The sequence below is a fragment of the Egretta garzetta genome, unplaced genomic scaffold (genome assembly GCF_000687185.1).
Source record: "Egretta garzetta isolate BGI_Z169 unplaced genomic scaffold, ASM68718v1 scaffold215, whole genome shotgun sequence".
NCBI lineage: Eukaryota > Metazoa > Chordata > Aves > Pelecaniformes > Ardeidae > Egretta > Egretta garzetta.
In genome coordinates, this window is record NW_009259719.1 from 8,128,797 (window position 1) to 8,153,299 (window position 24,503).

General features: G+C 39.4%; 1 protein-coding gene across 1 annotated transcript in view; it reads left to right on the forward strand.

The window, feature by feature from the left end:
* The window catches only part of DOCK3 (dedicator of cytokinesis 3), a 207,071-nt gene that overhangs the window by 140,047 nt on the left and 42,521 nt on the right, over window positions 1-24,503 (forward strand). Inside the window, 15 exon segments of the mRNA XM_035894678.1 lie at window positions 1,042-1,204; window positions 1,698-1,804; window positions 2,566-2,737; window positions 3,418-3,515; window positions 5,507-5,590; window positions 5,930-6,030; window positions 7,363-7,444; window positions 11,305-11,475; window positions 12,756-12,842; window positions 15,112-15,304; window positions 17,130-17,257; window positions 18,245-18,391; window positions 20,854-20,952; window positions 23,014-23,108; window positions 24,419-24,494. Coding sequence (XP_035750571.1) covers window positions 1,042-1,204; window positions 1,698-1,804; window positions 2,566-2,737; window positions 3,418-3,515; window positions 5,507-5,590; window positions 5,930-6,030; window positions 7,363-7,444; window positions 11,305-11,475; window positions 12,756-12,842; window positions 15,112-15,304; window positions 17,130-17,257; window positions 18,245-18,391; window positions 20,854-20,952; window positions 23,014-23,108; window positions 24,419-24,494 — 1,803 coding nt within the window.

The window sequence follows — 24,503 nt, forward strand, 5'->3', positions numbered from 1 at the left end:
AAATCAAATCAACATTGTTGATGTTTTCTTGGGATAGAATTCAGAGATGCCTTGGGGAAAAGACCAGTAGTTCTTCTGTTCCATGTGGGATGGTTTTACTTTAGAATTTATATTTCAAGTGTCATTCTGGGCCTGCTTAGCTTCTGTTTTTTCTTGGATTCATTATCCTTAGAGATGCTGTAAGCGAAGAATCTCTAAGCTTGGTAAGATGTCATATCTTTTGGGTCATTTTGTAAGCACTAGGTCTAGAACACAGGTTAGTGCTTATATTAAAAAATGTGCTGCTTGCTCCATGTCTTCATTAGAAAGGACCTTTTACTGTCCTTATTTCAGGAGTTCAGTATTTCTCCTAACTTCCTTCGCTCATGTTCTTACTAAGGATTTCTGTTTCCTAAATCATATCAATTCATGGTTTTTATCTGTATTTTGAGAACACACAGATTGGTCAAGATTGCTGAGCTTTTTGTATCTAAAAGCAGAAATTTAGATCACATTATATTTTTAGGTGATGACTATTCAACAGAAATTCTTTGCTTACCACTAATGAAGTAACTAAATCAGAATTTTCTGGGATACTCAGTGAGGCTGGATGGTTGTAGTTTCAAAAGACCCAACATTTTTAAGAGCTGGAGAAGTTGAGATATTGCTTCTGAACTGAGATACTGAAGCAGAAATCTGATTAAATTATATTTTCAGAAAAGTCTAATATTACAAGTGATGGTCCCATTAGGTCCTTTTTCTACTTACGTGTTTATTGTCTCTGTTCTATGCTTGATAAAATCTTAAATAACAAATAATAACTTAAGATACTGGAATTCATCCAGTATCGTAGGTCTCCTAGCTCATCCTTTGACCCAAAACACAGTTTAAAGATCTCTTAAAAAAATTTCAGACTTCATTGTGCCTGAGTTTCTGCTTCTGACTCTTCCTTTATGTCTACAGAAAGATATGACTTACATAAGGGTTATCACCATGTAATAAAATGACTCATCTCTAGTGATGTGATGTCTTTTAATCTTAAAGTGTTTTCTTTTGTTCCAGGACTGCATCAGCCTGGGCTCAGGAGAGCCAAGCAGGAGTGCATACCACTCATTTGTCCTTTACCACAATAACAGCCCTCGATGGGGGGAAATCATCAAGTTGCCCATCCCTATAGACAGGTTCCGAGGGTCTCACCTCCGCTTTGAGTTCAGACATTGCTCCAGTGAGTGCAAAATATAACCAAGAGAAATCCAAAATAGTTGAGGTCTTTCCGTTGTCAGTTTATATTTGGATGAGGCTGGTATTGGGTGGAAAGCAGGAAAGGGGTGCCAACTTAAAATACAGAAAAGGTGCACTGCTAATTAGCCAGTTGCTACATTTATTAAACTGCTTATTAAAAACATTGTGAACAATCATTGCAGGGCAAGATATTTTGTAGATGTTCTCCCCTGTGGTTCTTTTGCTGTGTTTCCCTGTAGAATATTTTCTTCACAGCACATACATTTTATATTTCACTATGATCAGTGCACTTGTGTTTGTTTTGAGGCTTGCTGATCATTTGCATAGAATTAGACATAGTATATTACGTGTTGTTTCTTATGTAGCATGCATGCTTTTTGTTAGGCATGCAGATGAGTTAGTGAATAACCTTGTGGTATATACGGAAGGACAGAATACATACAGATATGATTCCTTATTTCTATCTCTTGCTACAGCAAAAGACAAGGGAGAAAAGAAGCTCTTTGGTTTTGCATTTACTCCATTGATGAGAGATGATGGCACTACCTTGTCAGATGACATCCATGAGCTTTATGTTTATAAGGTAACGATTCTTCTCTGCAGACTTTTTACCTACTCATCTCTACTTTGGTTTAAATAAGTGATGGTCATTACATTATCTTTTTTTTCCCCACCCTCATTAGAAGTATGTGAGGAACAGATTCATAGTTTCAGCATTTTATAAATTCAAAATCACATGACTAGGTATGGATACAGCCTTCTATTCTAAGTACAGCTGACCTTTTCCCTTCAGATAACGATGATTTATCTCCTATTAATACTTTACATTTTGAATTCAAACATACAAGTGCTTGTGAGCATTCAGCAGTTTTACCATCATATGGCATTACTCTGTCCCTTTGTATTATGGAGTTACGCTGTACTTCAAATGCATCATGTTACAATGCTACAGCTTGGCACCCTGTAGCAGGGGGTTTGGGAGGGGTTGGGGGTTTTTTGTTGGGTTTTTTTTGGGGGGGTGGAGGGTGGGGGTTGGCCTTCCTGGTGATTTACCTTGGTTTATTTCTTCAGTGTGATTTTTCAGACAGCAGCTCTAAGTTGTACAGTTGGAAGATCGTGGTAAGTTCTAAAGAGTCAGTGGTTAGGAGACAACACTTTCTAGAGCTGGGCCTGTTTGGTGTATGTACAGGCCCCAAAGGTGATAAGCACAGCTTTTTCTTAGAAGAGTCTCTGTGCGCCCAAAAGATCAATAAAAATACCGTTAGGCAGTTCCTATCAGGGTGGTGTGAGTATGCGGAATGAGATAGACTGGGTACAATTCCATTTCTTGTCCTGTACCCACAGTGTGATGAGAACAGCACGTTTAACAACCACGCACTGTACCTGGGGCTGCCTTGCTGCAAAGAGGACTACAATGGTTGCCCCAACATCCCTTCCAGCCTCATTTTCCAGCGCAGCACCAAAGAGACCTTTTCAGTCTCCACACAGCTTTCTTCTACCAAACTGACCCAGAACGGTAAGTAGCTGATCCTTTGGAATTGCCCAAGGCATCGGGGATTATGAGAAAGAGAGATGAGTGGTAGGTTTGTGCTCTGTTTATTTTACTAAAATACTCCTTTGTTAAATTTCTTTGTTCATATGCTTTTTTTTCCCTAACACTATTGAAATGAGCAGAAACTGGTTTTTGGAGGAAATAAAGATACTGGCAGATGGCAGAGAAATTACAGACATTACTGTAAGTGCAAGAGAAGGGTAATATGTTAAAGCAAAGTTAATTTTCATTAAATGATTGAAGAACAAAAAATTCAATGTTAGCTCTTCTACACAATCCAAAGTTTGTTTTGTTCAGCTTTTACAGGGTTACTAAGTAAATAAAAAATTGTTATGGCAACATCCCTGAAGTGTGGGAAGACAGAAGTGGGTTGTCCACAGTGCCGTGTCAAGTCACATAGGGAAAAATGCAGCCTTTGCTTTTTTTAAAGTACTTTACCATTACGCCATTCATTTCTTTGCTAACAGTAGTGGACTAACTCCATATTTTCCTTCTCGTTTTCCCTTATTTATTCTTTTTTTTTCTGAGGAGCGTGAATTGCAACAAGAGCAGAAGTGTAACATGTAGTGAGTCTCTGGTGGGTCTGGGGTTGCCATTCTTCCCTCTGCGTATGGATTCTAGCTCTTTCTCTCACTGTTCTGCAGTGGATTTGCTTGCCCTACTGAAATGGAAAGCTTACCCAGATCGTGTGATGGATATCCTAGGAAGACTGAGACATGTCAGTGGCGAGGAGATTGTTAAGGTACAACATGAAATAACAGGCTTTGGATGTATCTGTACTAGCAAGTGAATTCAGACCTGCAGTGCACTTCTGAATGTTCCCTCTTACATAGTACTTTTTGATTCATGCTATGAATTCTCCAAGTGTGTGTGAATTGGGATTTTATTTTGATGTGAAACTGAACAGGAAGATACACTCCAAAAATTAACGGCTAGTTAGTCCTTGGAATCAAAATAGAGCTAATCCATAGTAAAATTCCCTCACCTACGTGTGCTGCGAGTATCAGGTCCTCAGCACCAATTGTTCCACTCTGCAGGCCCGCTCCTGTTGAGCCACACTGCTTGCTGGTGTAGACGTGGTCACTGGTAGTGGTGTTTTGTGCAAACTTTCTGTTCCAGTAGTATTTTCTGAAGGGCATCCTCTGAAATTGTTTTAAATGTGGTTGGTCATTTCTAGAGTGAAGAAAACAGAGCTGACTCAGAAAACTTGGCCTTTTCAAACAGCTAGTAGAGTTGACAGATATTTCTGTTTTGCAAATAAGTTCCAAACGTCTGTGTAGAGGGGGAGGAAATGTGAAACCTTGGAAGTTATTTTGCTCAATGGCCAATGAACCATCCCGCAAACCCATTTTCCTGTCCCAGCACTGTGAAGTGGAGCTGTTGCCTAGAGCACCAGTTACTCTCTAGGATGTCTGACCTATCAGTAATCTATCTCCTATCTGATAATTTCATCATGGTTTGTAACCACTGTTGCTCTACGTGCCAGTCCTTTATGTGACCTGAGCTTTCTTAGCTCAAAGGAACTTCAAAATGCATTTGAGTACTTGTGTTCTCAGCAAAAAGAAAGTACGTTCCAGATATTCCTCTGATAATTTTAGGTGTGCTGAGAACTCTCCCTAGAATTTATTTCTATAAATCTGGAAGTAAGAGGAGATAATTTGTAATGGTAAACAACCAAAGAGAAGAAACCAAAGAGAAATCCCATCGGTTAATTAGTACTTTATAATTAAAGCCACGACACTTGAATGTCCATCTTCATGATGACTTTGTAACAGTAACAGAAGAGGACAATACCCCATTTATACTAGAATTTTTCAAGAATGTCATGTTTTGTACACTTTGTTTGCAGGGCAGTACAAGTATCTGTTTTTTCTAGGGAAAAGCATAAAAAGATACGGATTAAATCATTCCAAGGGGAGAAGCAATTGATTCCCTCCCTAAATTGTCTGCCATTTGGCATTGGGATATGAAGAACAAAATGCAATAATTTAGAAAAAAAGAAATTTTATCCTTTCAAAGACTTCATAAACTGTTGTATTTTATTTGTTGTTTTCCACATCAGAAATTTAATTAGAATAGATAAAAAAATCATGAGAGAATGTGCAGTTGACTTGATCTTAGCATTCTTTTTCACAGTTATCCTTTCTGAGGACTGTGCTTTCAGGAAGGAAAATGACTGAATTGTCATCATTCAGTAAGCCACAGTGTTAGGAATGGAAGAAATAATTGGCAATATGTAACTTCACCCAATTAATGCTTGTTATAAAAGCTTTACCTTCTGTCACATAACAAAAGTTTTCAATATTAAACATAATTGGGAGCACCAGTTAATGTGCTTCCAAGCCTTAAATTTAATGACAAACAGTATCTGATACACTCTAATGATGTGAGAATGAAAGTAAGTTGGTTTGCCACTGTTGTCAGGCAGCACTTTTAGTCAGCTTTACAGGGAAAGGAACACTCAGTTACATTTACAAATCAGGGGTGCAGTACATATTTCTTATTTTTTGTTTTTCTGTTGTTTTTGTTTAGAAATATTCCTTGTAAAGAGAAAAATTCTTCTTAGTGAAAACGAACTAAAATCTGTCACATCATATGCAGGAATCTAAAGGGGTTTGTTGTTGGCAAGGGTTGTACAAAGATACCAACATGTGGGAAATAATTAAAGGGATGGGGGACCTTCTTTTGTATACAATTGAATTTGAAATTCTTTATTTATTCATGTTATTTTAGTTCCTACAAGATATTCTCGACACGTTGTTTGTAGTTTTGGATGACAACACAGAAAAGTATGGTCTGTTGGTCTTTCAGTCTTTGGTAAGCTGCTGAATTGTTACTTTTCTTTATCTCATCGTCAGTGAGTTGTAAGTTTCTTATTAACATGTTGCTAGTATTTTACTTCCATGAAATGGGAAGTACTCAGCGGGTGTCAGCCTTACGTAATAATCTTGGGTGAGGAGGGCAGGATAGCCTCAACAGGACAGCTCTATTTGCTGTTACTTGGGAGAAGCAAGCAGTAACATCTGTAACACAACTACTGCCTGTGTAAAGAAACTCATGTATTTCATTGTTCCTTAGCTTGTGTAACTTGTTTGTAGAAACCTAGCAACAACATGCAGTTGCCTTCAGTATGGGTTCACTTTTTATCTCCCACAGGTATTCATCATCAATCTGCTGCGTGACAGCAAGTATTTTCATTTCCGACCTGTGATGGACACTTACATTCAGAAGCACTTTGCGGGAGCACTGGCTTACAAGTAGGTCTTGTTTATCCATTACTTCACGAGATGGTATTAGCAAGCTTTTGAATGATATCACCATGAGAATCATAACCTTCACATTAGCAGTGGTTTTCAAAAGTAGAACTGCTCAGATGAAAGTTTTCCAGCGCAGCTATGGAGAAAAGCTGCTGAATGTCACCTGTGGCTAAGAGTGAGCTGACTTTGGAATTTATTTTGCCTTTCTGAACTGGCAAATGTATCTTTCTTTCTTTCTTTTTAACTGAAGACACTGTCACTCAGCAGCCACTCGTTATCAGTCTGTACTGATGAGCTACCAAGAGCATATATGTTTCTTGTCTTAAGGATGTTGGGATAGAAGACTTGTGTGAAAGCTTAAAGAACAAATTGTAATTTCCTCTCCCAAAGTAGACAGGTATTCACATAAGATGTGGTATTTGATTACAGTAAATCTGTAATGTCAGTAGATCAGAAACTTAATTTCACCATCACTTTGAAGATTCTGCCTTACTTGCCAGTATCATTTTTGAGTTTTACATCAGAGAATAAGACAGATTTTTGAAAGCAGCAACAATTGCTATTTGGGGTGTTGGTTTTCCTTTCTTTTAGACCATTCTTTTGCATATTTGAGCATATTCTATCTTTGGCCACAATAAACTATTAAAAACAGCTTTTAATCAGTTTTGATTGTTTTAAGCTATTCACATTTTAGTGTAATTAAAAAATACATGTTAAAAATATTCTGTCAATGGCAGGTAAAAAATAGCAGGTACTATACAACACTAGAAGGCATAGTCATGTTCAGAGGGTAAAAAGGTGTTCTGCTTTCTGAAAATTACCACCTCTTTCAGACAGAACATGACTTTTGGTAGTCTGATGTCTGAAATAAAACGTGTTTTTAATAGAGCTCTTTAAGTTAGTCCAAATGATATTGTGTACTTAGGAAAATAGATGCCTGTATTTTCTTTGTGATCTTAGTTTCTAGAAACTTCTTACTTAGAGGAGATCTGGAATTTCTTATTAAAAAAAATAGTATGTTTTGGTCTTAGAACTATATTGCATGCATCTATCAAAGCTATCTCTTTAATAACATCTTTTTGATTTCCTCTTAGCGTTCCTCATGGTCTAAGTCAATTACAGAGCAGAAACTATTTTCTGGTTTTGAAACTTAAATAAATATATATATACATTATGTATATTCAGTAGCTAGGACAGCTGTAGGTGATCACTGAAATTGATTGAAATGTGACTATTTTATAGATTTCTCTCTAAAACCAAAATGTTTGTTGCCTGACTAATTTTAAAATACTGCTGAAGGTTCCTCTGCTTTTCACTGTTTGTTATATTCAGAGAACTGATCCGATGTTTGAAGTGGTACATGGACCGTTCAGCTGAGCTTGTACGCCAAGACCACATCCAGGAAGCAATGAGAGTATGTATTCAATAAAAGTATTTCTGTGTCTGTTCCATCTGTGACTACAAACAGGCTGGGGAAGCTGTAAATAAAACCAAGGGTAGTCTGGCACTGACTTCTTACTTGTTTGACCAGTTTTGGTTTTTTTTAATATTTTGCCAAAATTCTAATTTTAGGGGGAAATTTACTCTTATGCAGAAAAAAAATGGAAGGATTAGTCTCCTTAAGTCCTTTTGAAACCTTGTGGAGAACTTAAGTGGGACTTACATGGAGTATATATGTACTGGCCATTTATATATGCGGTGTACACCTTGCACTTCAAGAAGCAGTTATTGTAAATGTATTGGGCACAGGTGGTGTGTATCAGACAAATGCTTTTTATTTCTGGCTGTGACACAGCATCATTGTATTGCTGGTTGAAGTTCTGGAGTATTTTACAAAGGAGATAAATGAGCCTTCAGCTGGATGGAAATTCTGACCCCTGTCGTGGCCCGAGACCTGAATCATGGTTCCATGATGGGAGTACGATCTTGCACAGTTTTGTGTGAAACAAGGGGAGTATTTTTGGTGCTATTACAGAGAGATCAGAGAATAAATGAAGTATTAGTTTTACCATGTGTAACTGTGAAATCGAGAGAGTGTGCCAAGTGCATAAATACAAGATTCTGAAGTTTGCAGGAAGATGCCTTTCTTGGAGTGAATGTCCATCTGTACCTCCTTACTCTGAGTAGCCTTATGTACAAACATTTGAGTCTGGGCACTTTTCGAACTAGTAATGGTGGCAGAGATGAGGACTTTCTTTTTCTTGCTCTTTCATGTCAGTACAAACAGGTGAAGCATCTTGCAGGTGAAGCACACACACATACGTATACTACTCCTTTAATTTCTGGCAACCATCTGGGAAAGTCAGAGGTTGCTCCCTGCAAATGCATTTATGCTTGTATCTTGGCATATGTTTTGGACTTTATTATGGCTTTTTCTTTCTTCTAGTCATATTTTTGGTCTTTGTTTTGCCTCCTTTAGTTCAACTTAGTCAATATTTTTGAGGATGTAATTTTTATTTTTTGAGAATCCTTGTTCCCTTTGAGTGGTATGGCATCACCGCCATCAATTAGCTTTCAGGATCCCCTGTTAAGATCATATCCTGATACTTAGAAGGGCATTACACAAGTGTTTACTTTGTCTTTTGTAGATATTTGCGTACTTAGAAACAACTTCTTTGTAATACTTTTCAACCACAGATTCATAGGGAATAGTAAAAATGGGGCAAAGATGTCTTTTCAAGAGATTATCAGCTTTCTCATTCTTTTCGTTTCCATCCTTATCCTTGCTTTTTTTCTGAATTACAAAGAAACCTATTAAAATTATGAGATGAGAGGAAGCTCTCTAGCTGGAATGACTTCTAGAAGGTTTTATTCCCTCTCAAACCACTCATTAGTGCTATATACAATGCAGCAAATAGAGATGTATGATATTGTCCCTGTGTGATCTGCTTTTTTGAACCTCAGTAGTCCTCTTCAGAAATATTAAAAATATGAATGCTGGAACATCTTTCAGAAGCTCAGTTATTCAACATACAGGTTGTGAACAAGGTACATTCTTTCAAGGATTTCAAGGCAGCTCTTTGCTTGCTGGGGATCTCAAGTGCTTGCCTAGAAAGTAGCTGTTCCCTCTGTGAACATGAGGTCAGTATGAAGACTGGATAGCCCAAGCCTTTCCAAGCACAGGAATTATAATTACCGCCAGAGTTTCCACAGACCTAACAGTGCATCCTCTGTCACTGCTGTCGCATCTTACTCAGACAGTTGCCTTTGCAGGTATATCTTGGAGGCCCAAATTAAAGTCTTTATCTTCTTCCATTACAGGGATGTGATTGGTTTCCTTTTTTGTTTCCCAATTTTCTTTCAGGCATTTGGAGCAAGTTCGTACCAAAAATATTATCGTCGCTAATGTGTCATTACTAGTACTTTATTCTACTGCTGGGAATTTCTGTGGTCTTGGATGTCTTCACTACATTCCTTGCATTAGTAGTTCTTCAGCTGAGAGAACAGGATCGCTCTCTACCCCTTTTTCCCCTGAATTAGCTGTTAAATGGTACCCTAAAGCAGGTGTTGAAATAATTTTGCAGTCTTTTGGGGCTCTTGACTGCCCGTGTATATTATTTCCTGGTGAAGGTCCTTGGTGTAAGGAAGCTTCACTGGGAGATGTTTTAGCACAGAAATACAAATAACATGCTGCCAAATTACCAAAGTTGCCATCATTCCCGAAAAAAAAATGGATTGTCAGAATCAGTGGCATTTTGAAATCTGTGGTGGCTTTATGAGGAATTTCATGGAATCATAGAATCATTTAGGTTGGAAAAGACCTTTAAGATCATCAAGTCCAACCATTAACCTAACCCTGCCATCCCCCCACTGAACCATGTCCCTATTCTGTATCCTTAAAGCTGCAGCATTCTAAACCTTACAACATAACATTGCATATTCGTGCATACGGTGTAGTGGTTCAACGAGGGGCATCTCGTGGTTGCAAAAATACCCAATGAGGGCAAAATTAATATTTGAATTAACTTTCAGTTTCCAAACAATGAGGCAGGACAAGAATACTTCCCAGCAAATATGGTGGAGTATTACTAATGTTTCTGTATAGACTACGATTACTGAAGCTCCAGCCTGTTTGTTTCCTGTGCTGAATTTTGAGGATGATATCAAACTATGCATCATGTCTTAATCCTGCTTTAATGGTGTATCATGTTAAGCACTAAGGAGAGGAGTGAAGTCTAAACATCACTGATATTTAGTACATTTCAGTGTTGGCAGTTGTGTACACCAGATGATCAAAAAGGCCTTGCTGCTGTGCAGAATATAACATTGCTGTATTAGTGTCTACGAGAAACTTTGATAGACTGGTACGCTTGTTAAAGGCTGCACAGAACAATTTATTTTTCTTCACTGACACTGCTGCCAAATGGAGTTCTGAATAATGCCATTTACAAAATTTTAGTTAAAGATGTTTAGGTTGCAAATTCAGACTTAATCTAGACACGTCATAGAGCAAATTCTCGTTCTACTGCAAAAAGATCCAATTTGCCAGTCCTTCAGGACTACAGCATCTATCACACGTTGTATAGCGGTGTTAAATGCCACCTTCTGTGCAGGTTATTCTCCCTCTGCTGGGTGCTCTCCAAGTTCCATGTGTGATGATAAAAGAGACTTTAACTTATCACAGCTCAAAGTAATAAGATACTCACTGCAGTACTGCTGCTTGCTGCTGCTGTGGGCTGCCAGAGGGCTTCACATGCTGCTCTTGTCTTCTGTTTCTGCATCTGCATTTAATTCTGTTTGTACGTGTAGCTGCCAGAAATACAGGTGAACCTTGCTGTTGTGTTCATATTAAAAAGTAAATTCTCCTTTTTCCAGGTAACCGTTCTTCTGTTCCACTGACAACCCCGTTATCTTCATCTAGATTAGCTAACTTAAGTAATTAAAGGTAAAATTTGAATGAAAACAGAATAGCTTCTTCAGACACTTAAAGTCACTGTGCCAAGTCATGAGAAGACCAGAAGCCTCTTATCTTCACCAAGATTCTCCTCAAATTTTGTAACTCGAATTTGTCTATTTGACTTCAATGCGTACTTTTTGTGTTAGTGGGACATAGTAGTAACAAGGATTATTTGTTGAGAATGCATTCTTGTCTATGAGTAGCTATTCCTTAACTGAATTATATAACTTACAAAACCTGTTTTTCTTTCTCCTTTCTAAAGCTGAAGAATTTAGTTGTTATGCACCTAGAATCTTTCCTGGTTCTCTTTAAAGCTCCTTTATTTTTCTTTCTCTCTTTTTCTCTGTCTTAATCTCCTTCCTCTCCTGCTCCTTAAGGCCTTGGAATATCTTTTCAAGTTCATTGTCCAATCTCGGATCCTTTACTCCAGAGCTACTTGCGGAATGGAGGAGGAACAGTTCCGCTCCAGCATCCAGGAGCTTTTCCAGTCCATCAGATTTGTGCTCAGCTTGGACAGTAGGAGCTCTGAGACTCTGATCTTCACACAGGTTTGCTGTTTTCTACACTTTAACTGGCAAATCAAAAGGCAGCTATTTTCTGCATGGGTAGTACATATGGGCACGTGAAGATTAAATGCAGATTAGTACTGAGTTTAACCCCATCTAACAAGCTGATGATACTGGAAAACGACATAGCCAATTACTGATACTAGGCAGTAGTTTTGCACCACTTCACAGATATAGGTGAGCTGAACCGTGGGCTCTCAAGAGGAGAGTGACTTGTGACATCAGAATATAACTTTTGCTCTTTGCAGAAGTGAATGGCATTTTTAAGCCTCTCATTCATATGTCTAACGGTTGGCCTCAAGAAATTTTAAATCCTTAACTGTAGTAGCTCAAGTCAATACTTAAGGTCATAGCAACATCACAGTAGAGAAGTTCAGTTGATGTGCTCACGGTCAGTTAAAACTTAATTCCAGCATACTCTAAAATTACAGTCAGAATCTTAATGCAGCCTGGCCGCAAGCATACTGTGATACCCACGCTCACATTTAATACATTACTTTGAATATGGCCCAGATGACTTAACGAAGACTTCGTGTGGGCTTAAGATGCTACTCAAAGCGAGTAAGGATGCTGCTAAGTTTTGTTTCATATTTTAAAGACCACTGTACTAAATTACATACTTCTGTTTTTAAAAGTTTTAAATAGTAATGTCAAATGTGTCGTGTGTGCTTCAGCTCAGCAAATGTCAGAATGGACCACCTAGATCTTTCTGGTTTTATGAAGGTGATTTGTAATCACTAATTTACTATTTACAGATGTTTTGAATGCCAAAGAAGCAGATGTTTGTGAACGTTGAAACAAACAAGAGTGACGCCACTGGTTAGGGAAGCTGCCAGCAATGTGATCTCTTTCTTACAAAGCTGCTCTGAAAGATTTTGAGAACAGCTGCTCTAATCTTTTATTTAACCACCCATTAGTGGGTATAATAAGATGAGCCAGGAGCGTGAGAAATCAGTGCACAGAATTTTGCAGGCAAAAGTGACAGTGAGTGGAAACGGCATCTTAGGAATGCAGGCAGCTTAGGGTTCTTTGGTTTTCAGTTGTGTTGATCACAAATACAGAGGGACACCAGATTCGAGGATGGGGTTATTTTCCCTTTTTCTCTTTGTCTTTTTTCCCCCCCTCCTCCTTTCTCTCACTATGGTATTTCTTACTTTGGACTTCTGTAATTTGTAAAGCCTGTCCTTGTTTAATCTTTGAAAAGTTTACTTTTTGTTTCCCCCTTGCCACTATGTTGCCCCTTGATCCCAATTGCCCCATAGGCCTCTCAGCCTGGAGGGCAGGCGAGTGGAGCTGGGACTTGTGCCCCACAAAAATGTGGTGGTACTTCAAGGCCGTCATTTAATTCTGTAAGTAACAATCCCCAGAACTGCACAAGTACTTCATCACAGATGTTCCCAATTAATCCCTTTTCCCTACCCCAAACCCTCTTATCCTGCATATAAACTGGAATTTAATGTTCAAGTGGCTGGTACTTTAGGAAATGTGGAATATTTCAGTAATTAATGGAACCCCTTATGGCATCCACACCCTGAAAAGACAGTACGGAGGGCTTCTGCAAGATTATATGTGTCAAATTGTCAGGAGAGCCAAGGAGATTATTCTGGAAATACGGGCAACTGTTAAATATCTGTGGAAATGCTGGAGGTCCTAGCAAACATAATTTTCTTCACACTTGTCCTCTTGCCCAGGATATTAGATCTCAGTATAGTTCTTCCCAGCAATGAAATTAAAACCGAGTATGTCCTTCCTTCCAAGCCATTAGCCTGACATGAGTAATGTCCCAGCGTAATTTAGGGTGTTGTACAAAAAAGGGCCCTTCAAGGAACTGATGAAATGGTGTAGCTGTTCCTCGAGATGGCTCCAAAGCTTCCTGAAGAGATCCCGTGCATATCCTTAGCTTGCTACTGGATGTCCTAATTCACCACAGAAATCCTTCTGCTTTATAGTAACAGAAGTAAGTTCAGGAAAACTCCTGTTAGGATTTGTTGGGCCAATATTGTAATTTCACTTACATTACCCCAAAGATAAAGATGATGACTGGATTTGTGGCTGCTACACAGCCTTCAAAGAGTACCATGAGCTATTTAAATGATTAATTTTTGTTTATTTTGTTAGTACATTGTATGTATGTAGCAACAAATAGGTGACAACACCCAGGAAGCTATGTGGGGTTTTGTGTAATCTGAATTCATTGTAACAAGACAAGATGTTGAGAGAGATAACAAGCATGAAGAAGAAAGAGGTAAATTTATATTAAGAATAGTTTCATGGACTCTACAGTGTTAGCTGTAAAAATAACTTAGACTTTGCTCAAAGACTATTAAATAGGTAGTGGTACCACTGCTGTTTGAAGGAAAAGATATTTTGAGGAAAGGCTTGGCAAAGAAGGAAGCTGCATATTATATGGGATTAGGAGAGGCATGCCAAGCATTAGAGCCAGCATGGGAGAGGGACAGAAATGTTTATGCAATGAGAAAACAAAAAATATCTGTGAGGAAAAGGAGAACTTGCAGAATAGAAGAAAATACCGATAGGTGGTGAGACTCTGGAAGGGCAAAGCTGAACAGAGATCTGCAACAAAGTTTGGTAAATCTGAATTTTTGCAGATCAGTGTGGGGAGCCTCAGACAGGGGAGGTGGAACAGCAAGAAGGGGCAAGCGTGGCGGGGGGCTGCAGCTGGGGTGGGTGGGAGGATGGCAGCTGAACCAAAACCAGACTGCCCAGCAGTTCAGGAAAGCAACCACCTAGGAATTTAAGTAGTTCTGATGAGGAAACAGGTATGGGCCTTGGGTAGAAGAAAGAGAAGAATTTTAGAACACGAGAGGTGTGTGGCAGTTGTTAGGTATGACACCATGGCTGTGGAACTTGAGGGTAGGGCGATGCATGGAATTTTCTACTGTTATGAAGAAATAAATTGAAAAAGTGTGAAATAAGAAATTAAGGGCTTGATTTATTTTGTTGTGCTGATATTGTTTCTGCACTTTAAGAAACACCTTCAAGGATAGTTCCAGCTTGCTGGAAATACCCGTTATTGCAGGAATCACATGCACAGTTACTTGCATGATGTGATGCCTCTTGCATGTGAAATCTCACCCCAGCCCTGTTGCAGAACTATTGTGATGTCCCATGACAGTGCTGCTACGGTTAAGGGTCTGTCAGCGTGTTCTCCCCTTCAGAATATTTTCTGAAGAGTTTTAACTGTCTTAGTTGCTCAGTACAAAAAACTGTTATGAAACTCTCTAATCAGAAGCAATTTTTATATTTATTGAAAAAAGTAAATCAACAAAAATGGACTATTTTCTGTTCTCTGGTATCTCCATTTTTTCCTGTTTTGTAAAGCTCTGCTCTAAAATACAGCCTTTCGAAGCTCTACAGTATGCACGCGCTCAACTCACCATAAGACCTAGTATTGCAACAGCACTTGATTTTCATATAGTACATATGATTTGTTCATTATCAGCTTTAGGTATTGCAAACCATTAACACCAGCCATAGTGTACTATTCGGTAGCTTTTTGCAGACCCTTACTTCAGTTTTACTATTGTTTCTATTTCTCTGTGTCTAGCTGCAGTTACAGAATTCAGAATTTTCACTTCCTTCATTTACTTTTTCCAGGCTGCTTTGCTGAACTCCTTCCCTGCTATCTTTGATGAGCTGTTGCAGATGTTCACTGTGCAGGAAGTTGCAGAGTTCGTGAGGGGTACTTTGGGCAGCATGCCCAGTACAGTACACATCGGGCAATCAATGGATGTTGTTAAGCTACAATCTATTGCACGCACTGTTGACAGCCGCCTGTTCTCTTTCTCAGGTAAGACAGCGGTATCTGAGGCCGCAGTCTTGCAGCTAACTAAGAGCAAGAGCCCGTTACATTTGTTTTGCAGTTGCTTTGTTGCAAAGTGCATTGCTGAGTGCCAATAATCTTGGTAATTATTTATCTCGGCGGTATCATTGTTACGTATCTTCACTGCAGGTACTTTGTATGTTTCTCTGTGGTAGAAAATGTTTATAAATCCATCCTGGGTAAATTGTAGTTACTAAGGGTTGATAAAAATACGTACCTTAACAAATCAAGTCAGTTATTAAAGCTGCCAAATCTCACTTGATACTTTGTTATTCCTCGTCTGTCATTGTCATGGATAGGGAGATAACCTCCTTTCCAGCAAGCTTGTTGTCTGAGGAACAGGGAGATAAAGTTATGTGAGAAACCCACTGCCTTCTTTTAAAGTATGTTTAATCATTACATTATAACTTCAATATTTCTTTAGCTCAACATATTAGTTAATTCTTTAAGAACTAATTGAATGAAGAAGGGTTGAAGAGTGTGAGTTTATTTCATACATAAAGGTGTGAATGAAAGAAGTTACGAGGGTAACAGTGCAAGACAAGAAAGTGCCATTGCGCTTATCTTTGCTATAGTAAGGATCTCAAGTTGGTGCATTCAGTGCAAGGTGAGAATGATAACAACACAGAATCATGTTCGAACCATCCATTGTTATTGTTTATAAACATATGAGTTTTTTCTTAAATTTGAAATTAATCTCAAAAAGTACGAGTGTGGAGAACGAGTAAGTTAGTCCTTTGTGGGGGCTGTGACACAGGCAGTGAATTTTACCTAATTATAGTGTTTTGAACCTATTGCTAAAAATATTTGTGGGTGCCAGTTCATGAGCAAAATCCTCCTCTTCTGGCTTCTCAGTAAAGCCAGGTGTGTCCAGCACTTTAGTCCTTCCCAAACCTTCATTTCTCCTTTACAATGATACTGGCAACAAGTGATACTTTTAGCTACTGCAGAGCACCATGACGCCTCACTATGGCGTCAAAAGCCAGAAAGCAAGCTTCAGTATTGCAAGGCAGCTATGACTACAGGTGGCACATTTTCCACCCGGCATAACGATAGACCCCTGTCCTATGGAAGCATGACCCAATACTCCCAGCTCAACAGTCTCTCCCATGTTCTGTCAGAACCTGGGAAGATGAATCTATTTTCCAAAGTTCTTCTGGCTGCCCACCCTACCTGCTCTTAAGGCCTTGCAATTAAAGGAAGATACAGTCTCTTCTTCTTGCCTCCCATATGGTGATGACTTTTTTTTTCCCTTTGATCTCTCCTATCAGTCCATTTGCTGACACTTTTTTCCCCTGGTCTCTTTTTTTCCTGTTTTGGCTACTGTTCTCTGCAGCTGGTACCTGCTCTTTCTTCTTTAATAGGATTAAGGTTTGTAAGCCAGCTAAGAGAGAAGAATTAGCTGGCTTCCAAGAGGCATATATTTGAGAAGCTCTGGTAGCTGGGACAATAGAGCTGGAAAGCAATGTGAAGTGAGGAAGGGTTCGCACAAAGGAAATCACCATTAGAAAGTACCAGTTCACAACTGTTGTTTCCAAGCTGTATCTCTGTTGAGAACACCACGTATACTGCATTTAGAAACTTTTGAAACTAGATGCACCATGAATTCATTAGATACAGTTCTTGGAAGTACGATGCACTGCACCCTGTACAGTAGAATTTGCACCAGTTAATCAAACGTGCTGTTTATCAGTAGGCTATACAAAACCCAGGTACCAAAAGGCTGCTGATTGGGATGGTTGAAATGTAATTTTCTTCTGGAAGACCTGTGACCTGATTTTCCTTTTTTCAGAGTCCCGGCGCATCCTGCTACCTGTAGTTCTTCACCACATTCACCTTCACCTACGACAGCAGAAGGAACTGCTTATCTGCTCTGGGATCCTCAGTAGTATCTTCTCCATAATCAAGGCCAGCTCTTTGGTAATCTGCTGCTTGATATTTTTTTTTATTTTTATTTTTTTTAATTGCACCACTGATTTAGTAAAAGGGAGACTGAGGGATTTTTATAGGTTAATACAGGTTTTTCAAAGATCCTTTTAAAAACAAAATTCTCCTAACTTCTTGTCAGCAGGAGAATATCTGAAATGAGGGTCTGCTTTTGTGTGCATGACTCAGAGCATTCTGATTACACAGTGTTCTTGCTGTTAGGAGGGGAATAAAGCATACGCATTTACCAGGTTTGACACTGTTTAATTTTCTTCATCCAAGCCCAGAACTTAGATGTCAATGGAGTTCAAAAGCTCTACGCAGCTCTAGGACATGCAGTTCTGCAAGAGACAGTAACTAGCACTTTGTGATTCCTGTTAAGAGAATACTCTAAAATTATCCAATCAATGAAATCACACTTACTTCTGGAAATTGCCGCTGAGTTTAAACACCCAGCTTTTATGATCATAATACTCTGACCTCAAATGGTAACTTGATCATTTAAAGCAGTGCTCACAAACAAAGGGTGGTGAAGTTTCCCCGCCTGATTCTGAAGGAGGAAGCTCATGGTGCTAAATATAATTCATACCAACGAGTATTTCCAATTACAAGTTATGGTTTTGTGTGAAAGGAATGAGATGAAAGGTATCATGGAAATAAGATGAAATAATGCTGCCATAGAATAAAGGTTCCTGAAGATAATTTGATCCCATTGTGTTCTAGAGCATATGCAGACCTTTGATTATAGATTTACCTTTATGGCTGTGACCCTGAATGTTTCCATCGGAGACTGATGAGGTAACACACACACACACCGGCATCACAACAATATCGGGTACCAGTGATGACTTTGTACTTCTCTGAACCTCCATTAAGGAGCTCTCTATCAAAACAAGATTGTGGTATGGCTGACTCAGCAGAATTGTCTTTGCCAATTCTGTTCTCTACAGTTTCTAACTGTTTGCTCACCTCTTACTGTAGGAGGGAGATGTCGTGGAGGAGGTTGAGATGATGGTGGAGAGCCTCCTGGATGTGCTTTTACAAACTCTGCTTACAATCATGAGTAAATCGCAGTCTCAGGAGGCGGTAAGAGGGCAGCGTTGCCCGCAGTGCACAGCAGAAATCACTGTTAGTAACTAACAATCAGTTTCTATTTCCTGCTTCTCTAACCTTTGGTTCAGTCCCTCACCACCACCGGCACCTCATTATCATCTCTGCTGCATGAATGCCCAGGGCTTTGTCTCTTTCTCTTAATAAGCCAGAAATCCATCCCTTCCTCTGTGCAGTAGTGAGGTCTGCAGGAAGCAGTGGAGCTTAGGAGGCTTTTGTGGATTTCCAGGTTATTTTCTTGTTTGTCTTTGCAGCTGTGATTGAGAGTTACTGTTTGGAACTTGAGGCATATCCTAGCTGGGTAGCTGCCTAGGGCTTCACCCCTAAATGGGTCTCACCAAGGGTTATGTGAGCATCAGGCTCTGATTCCTAAGACTAATCCCTAATTCCTAACACCGTAATGCTCAGTGGACAAGTCCCTTTACTTAACACCCTGGAGAGCTTCTGTCCAGGTTCACTGATTATTTCATGCAAATGAAACACAACATACTTTCGAAAAAAACCCAGACAGATCCTAAGTCAAGTGAGCTGTTGAGCTTGGTGGGAGGAGAGGGAAAAGCCACTACTTTGTCCAGACTGTCAGCATAAGCCAAGGGGAATCATAGAATCATAGAATGTTTTGGGTTGGAAGGGACCCCTAGAGGTCATCTAGTCCAACCCCCCCGCAGGAGCAGGGACACCGCTAACTAGATCAGGTTGCTCAGAGCCCCGTCCAACCTGGCCTTGAATGTTTCCAGGGATGGGGCCTCCACTGCCTCTCTGGGCAACCTGTTCAAGTGTTTCAGCACCCTCATTGTAAAGAACTTCTTCCTTATATCCAGTCTAAACCTACCCTGTTTTAGTTTAAAACCATTACCCCTTGTCTTGTCACTGCTGGCCCTACTAAAAAGATTTTCCCCATCTTTCCTATAGGCCCCCTTTAGGTACTGAAAGGCCGTAATCTGTGACATGCAGTGGAAGAGGAGAATAATAGAATTTTGCTGTTCAGCTTTATTCTTTTCTGGATTTGTTGCCCTTTTCCATTCTTGCCTATTTTAGTCTAATTTTACTTGGCAAAATCTCTAGTGCAGATTTAGCACCATGTATGATGTTAAGCTGTTGTTAGAACATCCCTTTTTTTCAATGTGCCATTTTATCTAGTGGCTGAAACCTCAGAGGTACCACTGGGAGCAGGCGTACACTGAGGCACACGTCTCACACAGGAGAAAAGGTTCTATCTTCCTACGTATAAAGTAAAAGAATACAGATAAAAGAACAAACGGTAGAATCCTAACAAGGCATTTCGTAGTCTTCAGACATGGTCCTTGATACAAAACACGAAAGGCGCTAGCTTGCAGATGTCCAGTGACATCTCAGTTTCCTGTTACTCCTACCACTTGACTTACTGTTACTGATCATATGCCACCTCACACATAACAGCACACCTTTTTGCCTAATGAAGTTCAGCCCTGTAAAGTTCATTGGTACAACCTCTGTCAAAGCTTCTGGGTAGACGCTTGAGCCAATCAGAAAAAAAATGAAAATGGGATGGACAGTCCCAAGTATGAAATCCCCTTGTATTTGTTCCTGAATTTGTATTTCACAGCACAGTGATACGTGGAACCTTATTGCATAGTGCTTAGAAAGTTGTTTGTGTATTGTCCAAATTAATTGCTTGTTGTCACAGAAAAAAACCAGTGTTGTGCAAGGGACTGGCAGTCAAAAGACATAGTCCTTACGTTCTTGGCACTGCCTTGCTTGTTATCTCGGGCAAATTGCTTAACTTCTCTGTGCTTTGCTTTCAGATATATAAAATGGGGGAGCTCATCTTTGGAAAGCACTTTGGGATACTGTGGTAACCGGTTAGGGTGCATCTCCTTTGCAGGCCAGAAATGTAATTGTAGCTCATGTAGGCTTACCCAAACTGTACTCAGAATACCTTGCTGGAATACTGTTAGTACTGTAGCTATGACAGCGCATAACTCGGTGAACACTAATCAGCCAAATATTTACAACATTGCAGACACCTTTTGTAGCCCGCACTGATCCCATGCTGTCATCGCTATACTGTTTTGAGTATCTGAGCCAATTAGTATAAATAATTCCTGGTATGTCTGCATGAGCTGCAGTCACACCGTTGATAGCTGTAGTATATTAAGTATCTGAAGAAGGTGATTGTCAAAAACTGCATGCTTGGAGGGCGATTCATTAATGTCTGCACTCATCATTTTAAATTATTTTTGTTCAGACTACAACATTGGTTAAAAGACCTTTAAAAGTGGCGTCTGTGGGGGACCCTCTAAGAGGTGTATTCCTATGTATGAACAGTAATTCAAGAACTGTTAACGTGCAGTATTTTTAATCTCTGTGCATGTCAGCTTTCCTCTCATAGGCATTGGGGCCATTTCAGACCCCTCCCTTTATACCTTACCCCAGGTTGAGTTTTATATTTATGAAACTTCAGATTGTCTGAATGAAACAGCTTTTCATTTGGTTAACAGGGAGAATATGTCTCCTGCCTTTTATCTTTGCTTCGTCAGATGTCAGACACTCATTTCCAGCACTTACTGGACAACTTCCAAAGCAAGGATGAACTGAAGGTATGGCAGAACATCAGGTTTGTAGGGCAATTCACTCAGGATGGGAGAGCAGAGGGGAATCCCTCCAGCACTGGTTGCTCTCCTGATCATTCCTATTCGCTGGAGATTCAGGGACCTTCCTTCACTGTTACAACAGTAGGTGTTGTGTTACAAAAATATTTAAGACCACAGGGCACTGAATTATCTTCATAACAGCAAATAAAGTCCCTAGATAGATGTTGTTAGACATAAGAAGATACTGTACAATACGAAACATAGTCAGAGGAACAGGGTTTTTTTTAAATCCTGTGAATGTGGAGTCAGTTGTTCTGTAGCATTTTACTGGATGTTCAATATGCATTGGCACTTACTCACAAAGGGTGTTGATTTTATGCCAAAAGAGAATTTCAAGCCTTCTTGGGGATACAAATGTTTCTAGCACATGAAATCTTTCTTGGGAAAGCAGTAAGCTTGCTACTCCACTTGCTGCATGCTTCCCAAATTTGTGAACGTTAACTTAAATTACGGCTCTTCATGAACAGAAGGGGTTGGCGAGGGGTACAGACCTTTCTGGTGGCTTTTTTGCCACTGACACTTTGAAATGGCATGTCTCAAAGCAGCAGAAACTAACTTTTTATCTCAGCTTCCACAGGAAAGAGGAATATCTGCGACAACAGTCTGTTTAAAAGGCAGAAGTATTTCGTAAATAAAGACAGGATTTTATATAAAATGTTTCTGATTAGCATGGCACTCAATAAAATATGCACAATAGGAATGTAATGTGGCAGGAACTTATGTTGCCTTAACAAATGAAATGGAGCAACAGTGAGAAGTCCTCTCTGAACAGGCTTTCAGCTTCGAAATATTTTGTGTGTGTACAGAGAGGCTGAATAAATCAGGGAGATAAATTTGGGATGATGCAATTCTTACCTTTAGGTTGCAGGGTTCAGTGTATCTCGGATTGATAGTTATCTGAGATTGCTACCTTTCAGGTAACTTTCAGATGTCTCATAGGAAAATGGTTGGGTAAATTAATTCTTGTTAATTTTTAATAGATACTTTTACAAGCTATAGTTCTTATGTCAGACCAGTGAAAAGGTCTGTCATTGAACCAAAATTTGTCTTTACACCCGTAAGAACAGACGCTGTTGTATCTCTGATAATCTAAGGATATATGTTCCAGGAGTATCACAGAGGCTGAAGATTTCATACCCAACTTTTATTCCAGCTATCAGTTGACCTAATAAAATATATTACTTTTCCCTCAAATATTGCTGTAATAATACTTTTTCTTGGATGGAAAGGCATTGTGTTCCCTTACCAGTGTTACATCTAGGCCAAAGTGAGGCCAAAAGTCAAGCAGCTTCCAACACTTTACTCTTTGCTCAGTTACACCAAGACATTAATCTCCTCCTTGTCCCCCACGTTAAGGCATAGTGGTGGGACAGGCTTTTTGAAACCTTGGGCTGCCACTTCCTGTGCTGTCTTGATTTTGTGTAGAAGAAAAACAAAACAATGAAATCATAGTTTGCGAGGCCAACAACTTGGCATGTTTTATCACTCCTTTATAGACACGGAGGTGCAGGTAGTCAAGAAAGAGAAATGTCTTCAATTTGGGGATTTTTTTGGAAAGCAAATGCTCAGTGAATGTGCTTAAGGGATCTTTGCTGCTGCATCTTGCCAGAAATGGGGGTTTCTGTTACTATTTTTAAAAGCATATGTAGGAGTTTTATTGGGCTTGGGTGTGGGGGGTTTTGTCAAATCTGTGATATAAGTGCAAATTGGGACTGGAACTTCCGATGATAATATGGGAAGTCATACACGATTATGCCCAAAAGGAAGTTTTTCATCTCACTGTAGAAGTTAACATTTAAGACAGCTGCAATTAGTTTAGTACATCGGATGCATACAAAGTTAATAGAGCCATATCCCAACATATGTTGTTTCCATATTTTCAGGTGAATGGCATAGTAACACAAAGCTCCAGTGGAGCACACTTAACTTGTCTGTCTTATAATCAATAAAAGAGATTAATCAGCAGCTGCTGGTGATTTTTTTTAACATTTTTTCCCTGTGTGATAGGAGTTCCTCCTGAAGATTTTCTGTGTATTTCGGAATCTGATGAAAATGAGTGTCTTTCCTCGAGACTGGATGGTGATGAGGTTGCTCACCAGCAAGTAAGTAGAGAAGCAGGTATAAACTGTTGACATTCTGTATCGGAATTTTTTCTCCTCAGCTGGGCAGTTACAATCTGTGATGCAGTGTGTTTCATCAGACTGAGGCCTCTCACCTCCCTTTCTCAGTAAATTACTACATTAAATGTCTGTCTCTTCCCATGAGCATCACTCCTTAGCCTCCCTAGGAGGAGGACTCGTTATTTTAGAAGAGGAGCAGACCCTAGCGATGACACCGTGTGCATTACATACAGAGTTATTTCTCAATTAAATGGTCAGTACCATTTTAATGCTTAATTTTATCTGATCTTCTTGGTTCTGAGGGGTTAAGTACCGTGCTGTTTGGAATGGCAGCAGTGTGATGAATGTGGGGTGGCTGCACTTAGTTACTAGCTCCTCTACATAAACTAGCTACAGGATTACTACTGATGAACTGACGCCTGGAGGGGTTCCCATTACATGATGGAAGTTTTCCTCAAGGCTGGCTGCTCAGCTGAGATGTATGCTCTGCAAGCTCACCGTGCTAACGAAAAGTGAAAGAAGTGGGTTTCAGTATGGCAAGTGCAAAGATTAAACAAAGTTCTGTAAGAAAAGAAAAACCCATGTGACAGAGTAGTTGCCTCAGATGCTGTAGGTTACCTAGTTCCCTTTGGCGTAATTTTGCCATAAACCCTCAGACTGATAGGTAAGTGTAGCAGTGTCACTGAAGTATTGCTTGCATGTGATGGCCTGTTTCTTTTGATAATATTGTTGCCTTATCTACATGCTATTTATTAATTCCTGAATTTATCATGTGCCTTGATTGCCTTTCACTAAGGTTTATTTAGCCACCTACAAAAAAATACCAGGGAATCCAGAATTGGCAAAATACTCACAAATATCTTGAGTTGAAGTGTGAGCCAGATGAAGGACCATTGCATAGCCAAGTACCAAAATAGCTCAAACTTTGAGTTGCTCTTCTCAGAGGGGGAAAGAAATCTTTCTGCTTAAAATAGGAGGAAGATGGGTGTATTCTGTCATTCACTGGGGGTAATGTGGCCCAGCCATACACAACAGACAGGATTTTAAATGCTCCTGTGTGAATTCCAAAAGTTACAATAATGATGAAGATTCTTAATCTTGTATCACTTAGTACAAATTGTTTATTAAAATGTAGAAAGATAGGTGACTTCTATGTAAATCTAGCAGTGATTACATGGAGAACACCCATCTCCTGTACTTACAGTAAAATCTGCACCACTAACCGCTGTAATGTTATACTCCAGATTCAAATGTTCTTCTTTTGTTTCCTTTTTTTTTATTTTTGACTGCAGTATCATAGTTACAACAGTTCAGTACCTATCTTCTGCACTGCATAAGAATTTCACGGAGACGGACTTTGATTTTAAAGTAAGAATT